General features: G+C 46.5%; 1 protein-coding gene across 1 annotated transcript in view; it reads left to right on the forward strand.

Moving 5' to 3' along the window:
- nalcn (sodium leak channel, non-selective) overlaps positions 1-15846 on the forward strand; it is a 197398-nt gene that overhangs the window by 124761 nt on the left and 56791 nt on the right. Inside the window, exons 15-17 of the mRNA XM_064311109.1 lie at positions 4763-4954; positions 9399-9536; positions 11294-11368. Of these exons, the coding sequence (XP_064167179.1) occupies positions 4763-4954; positions 9399-9536; positions 11294-11368 (405 nt within the window). The remainder of the gene's footprint in view (positions 1-4762; positions 4955-9398; positions 9537-11293; positions 11369-15846) is intronic.

Raw genomic sequence — 15846 nt, forward strand, 5'->3', positions numbered from 1 at the left:
TTGTCTTCTCATTGTTAGTCTCTTTGGATTAGAGCGTCTGCCAAACACCAGTGATGTGCGGTAGCGTTTGTGTACTGCATGTACGATTAGTTGTGTGAGGCGGTTGTAGCTTCTGCTTCTGAACCCTGTTTTCATGTCCTAGGCTAGAGATGGGAGACGGGACCCCATAACTACTCGATTCACTTCAGATTCAGTTATTTTTTGTATAGCACCTTTACTGAGACGCTGTCACAGAGACACTTTACAGAGTAAAATTACAGAACTCAGGGCCGAAACCAAGGCCTAAATGCCCGAAAAGCTGGTAACTGATTCATAAAGTCCCCACTGGAAAGAAAAACACTCCACTGCTGGTGAGAGTAGACTCCCCAATATAAGGACATTTCGGGAGGGAACCAGCTATAGAGAGGGAGCCCGTCCTCCACTGGCCAGCCTGGTGTAAAATTTATATACAATGTGTGAAAACACTAGTGGGTTAAATGTGTGTGTGATAATCAGTTAAATGAATAATGGTCAACTATCGATCACTTTTTTTTGAGTGTACAGAAATTGTGAAGGGTAGTTATGGCATTAAAAAATAAAATAAAACGAGACAAGAAAATACCCATTTTTTATTTCTCCCTATAAACTATGTGTGGTTGATTCTTGAATGATGGCTGTTTAAATATTTTTTTTTTAAGGCTTGGATATTAAGATGTCAGTTTCATTTTTCCCTCTCCCTATGAAGTGCATAAAGTTTTGTTTTTGCCTGCCACACAGAGCACAGAGCTGTGGCATTGATTTGAATAATCCCCCCCCCACCCAGTTCTATATTGGTCAGGCACGGTTACATCTGAGACTTAATTCACACGCAGCCTTTTTATATGTTCATTAAGCACATTCAGTTCTTGCTTACAAGATGGCGGGGGCAAAACTTCAATCAGGGCCTGTTTGTGAAAACCCGGGGGTCCTTTAAAGGCAATCAGCTTTGATTGAAGCCTTAATGATAGAGGCCCGTCCACCTGCCTGTTTAGAAATAACACCTGGGCACTGAGTGATGTTGGGGGGGGGGGGGGTGCAAGGGGACCGGCAGAAAGAACAGGACGACCAGAAAATCCCAGTTCATCTCCGGGGCTGAGGATTCAGAGTAGATGTTTGATGTGGTGGCGTCAGTGAGGACCGTTTGTCACCCCTGTGCCTCGCTAATTGTCCCTCATGCTTTCAGTTTTGTTTGAAAACGAAGCCCTTGTGTTGTGTTGTTATCCTCCCGAGCAAACAGATCCACCTCCCCGTAAATCAGAGCTCTGTGTGACTGTGTGACTCAAGACTCCTCTCTCCCCCCCTCCCCAAATGTCAACTTTCAGCCCCCCTGCATTCTGTTCTGGAAAGTTCTTTGGGTTGTCGTTTTTCCTGCGTCTTTTGCTTTTCAAAGCCACTGAGAGCTGCTGAGAGCTGCTGCTGTTCAGCAGAAACATCAAAAAAATTGCCGGAATAATGGGTCCTTTATTTCGCTTCCAATTTTCCCGCCCGTTCGTCGGCGGAGCGCAGATTATGGAGCAATCTGCGCCGATCAGCACCCGGTCGAGTTCGGCGGCAAACAGGGACCTTCGGCGAGAGCTGTCACTCGGCAGAAACGGACTGCTTCTTCCTTTTGTCGAGCCAGCCCAGAGTTCATTGTAAATAACAAAAGAGCCGTTCTCTTCCTCAAACGTCCAAGGGCCTCTTCAGCGCGTCGGGCGCCTCCTCCCCCGCTTGCTCGAGCGACGTGTTGACAAATTGGCTTTCTGAGTTCTTTAATCTCCGAGAGAAGTTTTGGGCCTTTTGTGTGGTCCAGCTTTGATAAACTAAAAAAATATTCAGGGAAAACTGCGTGGCTCGGAACGGTCTGTAGGCCGGCCCCTGGCCCGTCCGACGCTGATCCCTTCTGCTCCCGTTTCACATCCCGTCTCTTCAAATCCCATCACTTATCATATCTTCTGCATAAACTGGCTGACATGCTGGTCACCAGTCGGCACTCTGAGCCGACCAGAGGAGGATGGGTTTCCCCCTTGAGCCTGGTTCCTTCCAAGGTTTCTCCCCATCTGCCACAGGGAGTTTTTCCTTGCCACTGTTGCCTTAGGCTTGCTCCTGTGGGGGTTTAGGCTAGGGCTGTCTGTAAAGCGTATTGTGACAACTGTTGTAAAATACGCTATATAAATAAAATTTGATTGATTGATTTGATTGATTGACTGCTGATCGTCAGATTCTCCCTGATCCGTACTCCCTGTCCTCCCCCAGAGCTCCGCTCCCAAAATAGCCATCTTTTCATCTCTTTTTAAACTGCGCGGATCTCTCCGAGTTTCCCTTGTCTAATGGCGGTGCGATCAATTGCGCTCCTCCAATCGCTCTCCTCCAATCGCACTCCTCCAATCACGCTCCTCCAATCGCGCTCTCCGCGAGCGGGAGCGGCCAAGCGGCGGTCACTTCCTGTTCCTTCTCGTCGGCCGAAAGGGTTGAGCAGAGCCAGTCTTGTTTTTCTTTGAAACGGCTGCTTTAGCTGTCTTTGCCGGCTCGCAGGGGGAGGCGTTAATGTGTGGCCAGCTTTGCCCTGCTAAAGGTCAGACGTAGCCTATTGCCGTCCAATTCGGTTAAAAAATGGCACAATCGAGACGCCTGTCAGGAAGGCGGACGATGCTTGGTCGTAATATGTGCGCTTCTCGAATCTCAACGACGTGTCTGGAATGTCTAATGGTGCACCACCCCGCCACCCTCCAGCCCCCCCCCCCCAGTCCACAATTAGCAGACAGACCACGTCTGAGGAGCGAAGTTGGAGATCGATGGGCGAGACCTGAAGCCAAACACAGAGGCGTGCGGCAGACTAAGTGCGTTTAGAAGAGCGGTGATGGAGATGGAGATGGACAGGGCCCAGAGGAGAGAGCCTTCCTGCCTTGACAGCCCCGCTGCTGTCCTGGTTTAACGCCTGCCTCTGCTTCTGAGAAAGGCAGACGCTGTGCAAACATAGGAGCTGGGTTTCTGAGTATCTTTAGAGAACCTTAACCAATGATGACCCTGGAACTGTTCTGAATTTCCATGGTGAAATATAGAAAGGCGAAAGTGTGTGTGGGCGGTAGCAATGGAAGAATCGTAGGAGAGGCACTGTCTCTGTGTGTGTCTGTGCGTTAAGCAGGGGTGTCCAAACTTATCGGAAAAGGGCCGGTGTGGGTGCAGGTTTTTGTTGTAACCCACCACTACTGCACCTTTTTCTAATAATTAACTAATCATGGTCTTCAATGAGTGTTAGTCCTAGGCTAGAACAAAAATCCTGCACCTACACCGGCCCTTTTGGACACCCCTGGCGTTATACTTTTAAGTTTGAGCACGCGTTTTGGGCGCAGTGGCACGCCCTGCCAGGCTGGAACTGAACCCTGACCAGCCGCCCTCTTAAAGGTGCCCGATACGCTTTAGCGTGGCGGGGGAGAGCTGGGTTTCTGTCAGCAGGGTCTTCCCCTCATGCGCCTTTCTGGTCTGCCTGGGATCAGTGGAATCGCTGCTCGAGACCGGTGGACTGGAGCTCGATGTGAAAATCGATACTCATTCTCCGCCTTTGATGACGACCCTGACCAAGACGCATTGCCGACCCGGTGCAATCTGGACCGTGTGCAAATGGCAACGGGATATACAGCACCGCTGTTTCAGAGGACTGGAGATCGATGTTTTCCTTCGGACGGCGGCGAAACGGATGGCCTCTCATACGACGCGCTTTTATTTTATTCGGAGTCACGCCGCTGGATGAGGAGGAGTTTTATATCTCTCAATAAGGTTTTTTTTTCGATGTTTATCCCCGGTGTGTTTATGGCAGTGCCGCGGCTTCAGTGCCCGCTGTGCCATCCTGTTCCCTACGTACGGTGCCCCCCGCCCCCCCCCGCTTCTCCTGCCCACCACGGGCTGGGTGCACACAAGCGTAGATCCCCAACGGCAAAGTTAAATACTCTATAACATATTTACGACTTCTAACAAATTAGATTCTTCAGCATGTGATTTATAAAATGGGAATACTGTATTGCATTGCAGGATGTGGCGGTCAATAACATAGTCTGTCGCAGTCTTGTTAATCTAATAAACTACCAGCATTTTGTAAAATCGCAGAATACGGTCTAATAAAACAGACCAGTGATGTGCTATGTTTCACAATTCTAGGCGCTACCTGATCTTACAGCCAGTTCTGGTGATACCGTATTTTAAATAGGCATAAACAATGCAATAAAAATAATCTTTACACTTGGTAAGAATAGCTGTGTGTTGGAAACACTGCCCCATATGTTGGTATAGGTGTGTGGGATTGCTAGTTGGAAATAAGGGAGATTCTGTGCAGCTTTTCTATTGACATATGTTTAATAAACTAAATTGGAACATGCAAATCCAGTATACCGTAGGTACAGGAGCTGGGCAGAATTTAATTTAACAGGAATGAACATGAGTCCACACACTGTAGCTGATGAAAACTGGTTTCATTTCAATAATAATCCTGAGGAGGACCTCTGTGATGCCTCTATATAAGACATCTTCTGAGCATGTGCAGATGTGACCCTTTCGTGTAAATTGCAAAATCAGTGTTGCCTGCTCCTGCTCCTGCTCCTGAAGAGTTGTTGATTACAGATGTATAAAAGGTGACTCCAGCTGCTTCGGGTAAGTATGACCTGAGTTGGAACGAAAGTGTAAAAAACAATGTGAAACTCGCCTGAGGAGGTTCTGCTGGAAGGACAGGAAGTGAGCAGCTTTTTCTCATCAGTCTTCTTCCTGTCGGCAGGTGTTGCGGGTGGTGCGCCTGATAAAGATCTCCCCGGCCCTGGAGGACTTCGTGTACAAGATCTTTGGGCCCGGGAAGAAGCTGGGCAGCCTGGTGGTGTTCACGGCCAGCCTGCTCATCGTCATGTCCGCCATCAGCCTCCAGATGTTCTGCTTCGTGGAGGAGCTGGACCGTTTCACCACGTTCCCCCGGGTAAGGCCTTGCGCGTTCTTCCTCATGTCCCCTTCTGTTGTGTGTGTTATATAAGTGGTTGCCAAACTGGTGGGATGGGGGGGGTGCGCCCCCTAGGGGTGGTGCAGAGAGACAACAGGGAGGCAGACGGAGGGTCGAAGGAAAAAAAAAGTCAGTTAGAAACCAAAAACAAAATGGCTTCCTAATGGAAAAATTGTTCTCAGGCTTAAAAGAATTTCCCATTATCAAAGGCGGCCCTGACCGGGAAAAAAAAAGTATGTGAAACCCTGATGTAATATAATGATGTTCTCTATTTTATTCTGGAACTTTCACGCTCATCCCCTGTTGATTCACGTCCATTGTTAGGCAAGGTAGGCCGGCAAGGTGCTGCGGCAGCGTTTTGCAGCGACCCGGCAGGGGAACAGAGAAGATGTAGCACCGCTGCGCTCGCCTGTTAGCCGCCCCAGCGTGATTAAACCCGTAGGACCGCGGGTAATGTCGGCGTACAGACCTGCAGAACCGCGCAATAAGGCCTTGAGCAGTGATGAATAACGCCGGGAAGTGCAGACCAGGAACACTCGCGACATGGCGGCTTCTCCGCCGGCCGACGTCCGGCTCGTCGCTGAGCTCTTCGAACCCGAGCGCTCCCTCGTTACCCAGATCTCCTTACGCCTGTTTCTCCGCGGGACCCGTTGATCCTGCCGCTGTGGGGACCCTGAGGGGGCGTGTGGCAGCCCATGCGCCCCTGGTGCAGCCCTCTGAACCCCTGGAGATAACCGTGGTTACCCCACCTCCCCAGCGAACAGCGCGCGGCTCAGCGCCCTCACAGGAAGTGAGACCGGGGCTCGCCCACGCTGAGCCGTTCGGCTCCGAGGAAACCGCGAAAAAAGCCCCAAAAAAATCCTGAAAACTGAATTAAGTCCAGGGACAGTTTTTTTTTTTTTTTCGATGGGACGGGATGATATATTTTATCCGCAATCTCTGCTGCTGCTGCTGCATGCTTAATTTAGAAAATCACAGGTCTTGGGGGGGGGAGGGAAATGACAGGGACTTTAAAAGCAAATAATAATTAAAAAGAGGTAGGAGTTGCCTTTGAACTTCAGCAAGTGACAGTTAATTAATTTTAGGGAATTATATAAGCTAATTACTGCTTATGAGGTTCTCCAGAATACTGAAGCAAATGGAGAATGCGGTGTAAAGTGACAGTAATCAAGCACACTCCATGTTTGGACCTCAGGTTTATTTAGACAGTGCTGACTGATGCTGCTCTTTGTTCCAGTGACATCACGATGCACGATTAGGTCCTGGTGAATGTGCAGCTATTTAGTGCAGCGGTTTGAAATAACGTAACATAACAATGAGAACAGGCCATTCACCCCAAAAAATCCTTGCCATTTTCCTGACTAAATTAGTGCTCTGATTACCTACAGGCTAGATAGTATCTGACACCGTATCAAGCCTGGTCTTGAAAATCCCCGGAGTTTCTGCCTCTGCTACGTGACCTGGCAGGCTATTCCACACTGGAATAAACCTGAGGCTTTATGCTGCTGTAAGGTGACTCAGCACACTGGACTGAGGGATGTTTCCTGAGTGAACACATCCCTGCCCCACCTGGCTGCTGCACCTGTGCGTGTGAGGAGAAGCCGGCTCTGGAGGACGGGCGGATGTGTCTGAGCTCCTCCTTAAGCCGGGGGTACACCAGGCCGAGGGGCGCTCCGGAGTCAGCCAACAACAGGGGTGTGGGGGCACTAATGAGGAGCCATCTGTCCCCAACTTTCTGAGGAAGTGGTCACACTGCACCGACGGTCTCTGAGTGTTTGCATTCTCTGCTGGAGGCGTGCAGTCGACACAGAAAGATAACACACGGCGAGAGAACAGTGAAGAAGACATCCGAGTCGGATTCCGAGCGCAATCTGCAATCAGCCCTGGCTTTATCAAGTGCAGCCTTGTTTGTGACAGAGAATGAAACAGAAGAGGAGAAGGCGTGGGAGGCGTTCTGTGTGGGCGAAGCTGCAGGGTGCTATCAGGAGTCTGTGTGACATACTGGGGGCGGGGTGGGGGGGGGGGGGGCAGGGGGGACAGATTGCAGATTTAAAGAGTTTCCCCCGGTTGTTTTACCAGCCTGTTCCGCGTGTTAGAAGAGTCGGTGCACACACACACACACACACACACACACACACACACACACCCGGCAGGCTGTACCCTGATGCTCGTACCCCACTGTTGTCTGCCGGTCATCACCATGCCGTGTTCCCTGCTTTACCTGCAGTACCCCCCCCCATCAGGTGCCACTTCCTGGAAGGGGACGGTGTGTTTTACACGATGCTAAAAGCCTCATTTCAATTAGAGCCCACCCCCCCCCACATCAACCCCACAGAAATGGCATTCAGCAAGAGCGTCCCCTTGCTGTGTGTCAGGTGTAGCACAGCAGACAGGGTTCCTCTTCTGCCGCACACCTGCGGGGCAGAAGCGCGCGTTCCGGCCAAACTGGGTCAGGGAGGTACGCCTGTTCCTTTCTGCACTGTCACTGCTTCCTCCCAAAAAAACCAAAAAAAAAAACAAAATCAACACCTGTTCCACACCTGGTGCAGTCGTCATGCTGGGGAGCCCACGCTCTGATAATGGTGTGATACTCAGGGTTACCTGTGTGAACGCACACCTGTGACGTGTGGAGTGCAGAGCTAAATCTGCCTTTGGACTGAATGTACAACTCAAGCCAAAAGGTCTGCACGCTTTTTGTGAAAACGATATCTACATTTTAAATAATATCGAACAGCTGACTGTAGTGTATACAGCATATACAAAGGAATAGAACATGATTTCTACAGCAGAATGACCCTATGGTAGAATTGGCATAGGAAGTGATCATGCTTTGGGAGGGAAATGCATTTATTAATTAGTGCAGGTAGCTGACAAGATATTCCAGTGCGTGGTTACACCACTTCAATAAGCACACCTCTTGCAAAAACCCGGCTGTTTAGTATTCAGATTTATTCACAAGATAACCTGCTCACTAAAGAAACGCAGCATTAAATGGAATAAGTGACAGTCCTTCACTGTAATACTGTTGAAACACAAAGAAAGATTCCATTAGTATTGCCTTTTAAATAAACCACAATCCTAACAACAGCCTGTTATTACCTGCATTGCATTCTGGACATTCTAACCCCATCAAAAAGGCTTTTAAACTAATGGTACGCTAAATTTAAGCTTTTAAACTAATGGTACACTGAATTTAAGCTTTTAAACTAATGGTACACTGAATGTAAGCATTCTCAAGGTATAAGAGACGGTCTCTACCTGCCCATCAGAGACCGTATGTGAATATTTCACTGACAGAATTTTCTGGAATGAATACGTTTAAGCTGTTTTTTTTAAGTGGCCAAAAACACAAATTTCCTATGAATAGCATTAACTTTAATGAGTGTGCTTTAAAAAAAAAAAAATGGAATCATAATCCTCTTCAGCTATACCCCTAAAAAGTTACGCATTTAAAGAATCAATTTTTCAAAGATTTACGGGTGGTCTCTGCTGAAAGATCAACAGAACAGATTTAGTGGTACCATAAAAATCCTCGCTTTTATTATGGGTAACACCCATTTATTCTGTTGCAAGAACAGAGTGTGCAAACTGTCGTCTTCCTCACGCGCACACACACACACACACACACACACACACGTATGCACGCACACACTTAAGCACAAACAGAAAAACATACACATGTATACCTACACTCGTTCTCTCCCTCTCAGACACACGCGCACACACACACACACACACACACACACACACACACGTATGCACGCACACACTTAAGCACAAACAGAAAAACATACACATGTATACCTACACTCGTTCGCTCCCTCTCAGACACACGCACACACACACACACACACACACACGTATGCACGCATGCACGCACACACTTAAGCACAAACAGAAAAACATACACATGTATACCTACACTCGTTCTCTCCCTCTCAGACACACGCACACACACACACACACACACACACACACACATGCAGTGTATTATGAAATAACACATGAGAAACGACGGGATAAATATTGCTGGTGCTTGCAGAAAATGGCGTTGTCCTGCATTGTGACACACATACATTCTGCTTCAGCACTTTTATTGTTTTCCAAACATCCTCCCTTGCTCGGGGGAAATGACACGGGACCTCGCTCCTTCGGCATGACCGTTCCGGGAGGAATTCTAACTCCCAGATACATGCAGCAGCCTTTCAGAGGCACAGCCGATTATCCCGTGCAGGCTATGAACCCGCAGCTCCAGTCAGCGCTCTGACGCCCCTGCAGTGCGCCACAAGGCCAGGCCCCAGGAGTGGTGCATTGTGGGCTGCTGGGGCTGCGTTTGGGGCCTCCAGTCTCGTACATCACGGTTATCCGCTGTTCCGTGGGATGATGTATGTTCTCTCAGCGCTGCTCTGCTTCTGCTCCGCAGGCCTTCATGTCCATGTTCCAGATCCTCACGCAGGAGGGCTGGGTGGACGTCATGGACCAGACCCTGGTGGCGGTCGGGCACATGTGGGCCCCCGTGGTGGCCATCTACTTCATCCTCTACCACCTGTTTGCCACCCTGGTAAGCACTGACCCTTTCCCCACCGCCTACGTGTCGAAACAGTCAGCCTAAGGGAATCGGTTCAGTTTTATGAGCAATTGTTTGCAGGTGTTCTTTTACTTCTTCATTAGAATTGGTGATTCAAGATTTTTTTTTTTTTTTTACTTTCTGTAATCATGACTCAATTATAACACTGTAAATCCCAAATTAACATGATGAAAAAATTGAATCCTTTGCAATAGTGTATATTTTCAGCTTGAAAAAAATATACCGTATGAAGGAAAATATAATTGAACAACACTAAATGTAATAGAGCTCAATTATAATTTGTGTTTATATGCTAAAAAGAAGCTGCTCTCCATAGCGAAGATCAGTTGTATAAAGATATTGGCATCTACAAATAATTGTAACAGTTATCAAGTAATTGAATTGTTATCACAATTAAATTACCTTTCATTTACATGGATTTTTGACTTTGATAAGAAGTGTATGAATATCCTCAGGTAGTCCAAGAATCGTGTCTGGTGAGGACATGAATGAATAGGCATGATTTCATATTTCCTTTTATAAAAGTCGAAAGCCAATGTTCCATGATTAAGACTAGAAGACATTCTGTATAGACCAATGTAGCAGTAACCGATTTTGAGAGCTGTTGACGTCACAGCCCACATTCTGACAAATCGAACAAGCCCCCGTCTCAGTAATCCTCATTAAGCGTTAATTATGTGGAACTGAGTGGCTGACAGTTAAACTGCTCCAGGGCTGAAATTTTTTTGAACTAACTTTCCAACAGCTTTCAAAATCAAATAAAACCACGCATGAAATGGGAAGGAGGTTCGCTCAACTTTGAATAGCCTACACATCCCGACCGTTAATAATAATAATATGCGGAACATTTGCGGCGGAGCAAATTCAGAGCCGTCGGGTTGTTTAAACTTGGCGTCGTTTCCGACGTTCACGTCCTCGTTGATGATACTAATCGTATTACGGCGCTCTTTATCTTCTGATATTGACGGTTTGAACTGCGGAGAGTGCGAGAGCCTGACTCTCTCTGCCTTTGGTGTGCGTTAGCGCTGCGGTTGAGTTCACGCCTGCGCGGTGACAGATTGTTTGTGATCTGCTAATGACCGCGCCAGATGTGCCGCCTGCTCGTTACTGAACATTATTAATGCGCCGCGCGCGGAACGAGCTCGGGGAAATGCGTCTCCACGCAGCCCCGATACCGGGCAGGAACTTTCTGGAAGCCCGGCCCAAAATTGCATCAATAACCCAGAATCGCATCATCATCAGAGTTTTTATTTATTTATTTATTTATTTATTTTTATATAACATGTATTAGTTGGTCCTCCTCTTTTTACATCTAATGAAAGTACATTTGTAACTGTCAAGCGCCAGAACAAAGTCTTTAAAAGAAGAACTGAATTTGATCTTGGCAGTACTTTTTTCTATTTATTTCACAAAGTATAACTCCTTCTTTAGATCTTGACCTTCTTTATACTGAGTGACAGAAGTTTCTTCTTTGCAGAAAGCACTGCATTAATACATTGGCTCTTTATCTCCATCACATCAGACGTTTTCTATTCATGGTGCTTGTGGGATTGGGCTGACCGCTCTGGAGTTATCTGTGACACACAATGGCACTTTTGAAACCTTTCTGGAGAACCTATGGCCTGCAGAAACATCAGAGCAAAAATGAATAATATGTTTTAAAATGAAAATATCGTTGAAAATATTGCCTTTGCAATTGTCATTTACTGAGCAGCAATTTTGTCTTTCAGATTTTGCTGAGTCTTTTCGTCGCTGTGATCCTAGACAACTTGGAGCTGGATGAAGACTTGAAAAAACTCAAGCAGGTATGTGGTGGGTGTTCCTTGATTCCCCTGAGTGGTCACACATCTCTTTGTAAGGCGTCTTATCGGATGGCCTTTAAGAATAAGAATAAAGATGACTTTGCTCATTTTATTTTAATTCCGGTACAGCAGTGGTGCAGTAGCTCATGCATACGCTATGTGCTGCTGCTCGTGACCAGTATCTTCATGACTAGCATGAAAGGTTTTCGTTTAATCCAAATAACAACAGGAATGAAATTAGCTGCTTTATGTCCTGTCAGGAATTGTTAAAGGGCTTTCTAGGGTTCTAAGAAAAAGAGGCCAGGGGTAATTGACTTGCATAATTTGAGTGTCATTCTTCATTTTTAAAATTTGATTTATTTTCCTAACGCTTATCAACTTGTTCCACGGAAGCAAAGAGCAAGTGAAGCGTGTACCCAGACAGACACGGTTTACAGAGTGTCATCAAAAATAATCACCGGTTGGATTGTTCACAGAAATATAGAGGTGTTGCTGTAATATTACGTTGAGCTCCTGTGAATTCAGATCAATGCAGTATCTGTAACCTTTTTAATCGGAGCGTATTGTTTTTCTCTCAGTCTGGTGCATGGTCTTTGTTTATAAACACAAGGGGGTACAAGATTGTAAAAATGTGAGCTCACGGTCTTCTCAGTGGCCAATGCAAACTGTGGCGGACGCCTTTTGTCTTTCGTTTGTACTGTCTCTCTCGCTTGATTTATACTGCAGTGAACATGAGTATTATTCACCTGTACTGTAACCTGGCCGCAGAACTATGACTCTCCCAAGTGGTTAGTGTGAGAGAACAGGACTAGCAGTATGTTCAGATGCATGGCTTCTGGGTCCACTTTTTTTTCTTTTTCTTTTACCCAAATCTTTTTGGATAAAGATGGAGGTTTTGTTCAGTCATGTCTTCCATACCACATCAAGATCAGCTTCTTGTGGGGGGGGAGGGGGGGCAGACCGGATCTTTTCCGCTCTTAACTTCTCAATCGACCGGTCGTGCCCATGCTCGATGTTTCCGGGTGGCGAGTCATTTATTTCCGACACAGCTGACTGATCTGGCGCTCTCTCTGTAAAATTGCCTATTTTACAGGTACCTGGAACACAGGTGGGAACCTGCCATAAATAGAAGGGGTGTGTGATTGCTTTCCAGGAATAGATGGGGCAGTGCCGCCGTTCGGCGAAGTGCCAATCGAGGGGCTGACCTTCGTCCCAAAGTGATTTGTGTTTACTGAAGTGGAATAAAGAATCCTCGAGATGAGTTTGTCTTTCAGCGCGTTTGTCTCGGGGAGAGGCCGGACACCTTGGGGTACCCTTGACAGTGTTCTGTGTGATTCCCTGTCTGTCTGTCTGTCTGTCTGCCTGTCTGCCTGTCTGCCTGTCTGTCTGCCATTTTGTTGGTGGGTGAACGGAGTAACTGGCAAAGCTCTGGATGGATTCAGATGAAGCCTGATGTAACCGTGGCTCTGGAACAGTGAATAAATGTTAGTTACAGGATGTTTAGACAAAAGCGGGGTTTGGCACGGAAGCACAGGGGGTTGCTCCTGGTTTGGGAGGAGGGGTGGGCACTTGGGGTCCTGGAGGGGGACTTAAATTGGTGATCATGAATGGGGGGAATTTGGGGGTGGCGCATGATCCCTTGCCTGGCAGCTGATGGCGAGTGCCATACCCTGATCCCCCCCGAACCCCACCAAACCCCCCCCATGCCCCAAACTTCTTCCCGTATACTTAGGACTAATAGGGCAATTGTTACAATTGCTGGTTTCATGCACCTTACTGAGAGTAGTTGTCATTTTCATGAGTGGTTTCTTTTTTTTAACTGGTTTTTATAGATAGTGTAACATTTTTAGTCTTTTCTCTGAAATATAACTAGTTGTTTTATGAGTGTTCTTTCGCATGACTGTTAAAAATTTTTATGGCAGAAGTCACCAGATACTTTAATCCTGAGAGCATTTGACTGGTCATTCAAACATTCTTTATGTTCTTAATTTTTCATAAAAGCTCTCTTGCTGATTTATAAATATGTGGTAAGAGCTGAACATATGAGCCAGACATTAAAGTCATATAAACATTAAATGTTTTTTTCTTCAATGCATTTGCAGTCAGTATGACATGGTACACTGATCACTGGGTAATGATACTGTACGTTATAAATCCTTTAGGTTTGAATAAACCTCCAGAGGTATCAATGATCAGCACATGCATTCACGATTTTCTAAATTAGCTTTTGATTGATTCATATTTTGTACGGTGGAGTATGTTAATGCCCTTGATTGTGCAATCATATTTTCTCAGTCTGGTGAACACAAAGATAAAAATAATCACCATGCCACAGTTAATGCGAAATAATTACTCTCCAAATTAGTACTGATGAATAATAATAATCTAAAAAAGTTTTTGGGTAAAGCTTCAAACAGATTCTGAACACTCAAGTTTTTTAATGACATTTGTGGTGGTCAGAAAAGTCGAACACTTCTGTTTGACTGGTTGCATAGTGCATCGTAGAGTTTTTATTATTATACAGAACGTTTATTTTAATGCTAAATGCTCTTTGTGGATGTTTGCTGGAGAATGAACGGAGATCAAAGTGAAAGTGAATTGATGGTAACCAGGCAACCACCGGGCAGTCTTATTTAAAATTGCGTACGGAAGACAGGCGTGTCCTGCTGGGAAAGACCCCCGGTGCCGTGTATTATTTCGGAACATGCGGACCAGATGTCTCGACAGAAGTGAGCTGGAAGACTTGCGATCTTTCCAGCAGTGCTCGACCGTATGCATTTCCACGTCTTATCATGCGATGATGCGATGTGTCTGTGTTACGCAGCGCTCAGTGTGTTTCGAATGACCTGCACTATGGCCTGTGAGATTCTGTTCCTGAGAATTTAAAGCACACCAACCTAGGAAAACTTGTTTTACCACATCCAGCTATTGTACAGAACATGCATATTTTACCAAATATACAAATATACATGTGGTGTTTTTCCTCTGGTTTGAGTAAAGAATCTATTAAGTGTTTTTTTTGTTCTTTTCATTTTGACCATTACATTGTGTTTAGTGAAATCTGAAATGAACATTAATCATGTGTGACAACTGAAACACTTGGAAGTTGAAGACAAATAACATAATTGTTAGACACGGACACTGGATTTATGGCAGTTCTGTCAGTTTAATATCCAGAGACAATAGAAGCTTAATATTAGTGTTTGGTTGGTTGCAGAGAATCATAAGTGCTTCAGTTACACATAGCTGAAGTGGAGAATATGCGTTGTTTTACTTGCATAGTCTGGTAAACTCAAAATGTATTATAGTCTGCATTTTAGTCGTGGCAATGGTAATAAATAACAACAAAAAAAATAGCAAAATATATCCATCTTGGATGAGAATGCAGACAGGGTGTATGATGAGAATGCAGACAGGGTGTATGATGAGAATGCAGCGGGTGTATGATGAGAATGCAGACAGGGTGTATGATGAGAATGCAGACAGGGTGTATGATGAGAATGCAGACAGGGTGTATGATGAGAATGCAGACAGGGTGTATGATGAGAATGCAGACAGGGTGTATGATGAGAATGCAGACAGGGTGTATGATGAGAATGCAGACAGGGTGTATGATGAGAATGCAGACGGGGTGGATGATGAGAATGCAGACAGGGTGTATGATGAGAATGCAGACAGGGTGTATGATGAGAATGCAGACGGGTGGATATGAGAATGCAGACAGGGTGTATGATGAGAATGCAGACAGGGTGTATGATGAGAATGCAGACAGGGTGTATGATGAGAATGCAGACAGGGTGTATGATGAGAATGCAGCCAGGGTGTATGATGAGAATGCAGCCAGGGTGTATGATGAGAATGCAGCCAGGGTGTATGATGAGAATGCAGACAGGGTGTATGATGAGAATGCAGACAGGGTGTATGATGAGAATGCAGACAGGGTGTATGATGAGAATGCAGACAGGATGGATGATGAGAATGCAGACAGGGTGTACTGCAGTGACGAGTCTGGTTCTTACGTGCGGTTTTCACCCCATTAGAAGTAAGCTGCAGTTCTGCCGCTGGTTTTGCATGAGCTGCGCGAGGCCCTCTCCCTGTGGAGAGGGAAGCCCCTGCTGTGCGCCTGAGATTATTTATAGGGGGACGCCCCCGCTGCGAGCAGCCGGCGTGCGGCAGGTCCTCCTCCCGCGGTTTGATGGCTGTCTCTGACGGCACCCAGCGCCTGAGGAGGCTTATTTAAGGGGCTGTAAATGCGCCCATGGCAGCCCAAACGAGTATATCAGATGTGCAAGCTGACGGCTCCCTATGGCAGCTCGTGCTAGTATTAAGGAGGAAATAAATTCTGATTGGCCCTATGAAAACCAACCCCCCCACACACACACACACGCACGCACGCACACACGCACGCACGCACGCACCCACGCACGCACGCACGCACACACGCACGCACGCACACACACGCGCGCGCAGACACACACAGG

This window comes from Anguilla rostrata, chromosome 15 (genome assembly GCF_018555375.3).
Source record: "Anguilla rostrata isolate EN2019 chromosome 15, ASM1855537v3, whole genome shotgun sequence".
Classification (NCBI taxonomy): domain Eukaryota; kingdom Metazoa; phylum Chordata; class Actinopteri; order Anguilliformes; family Anguillidae; genus Anguilla; species Anguilla rostrata.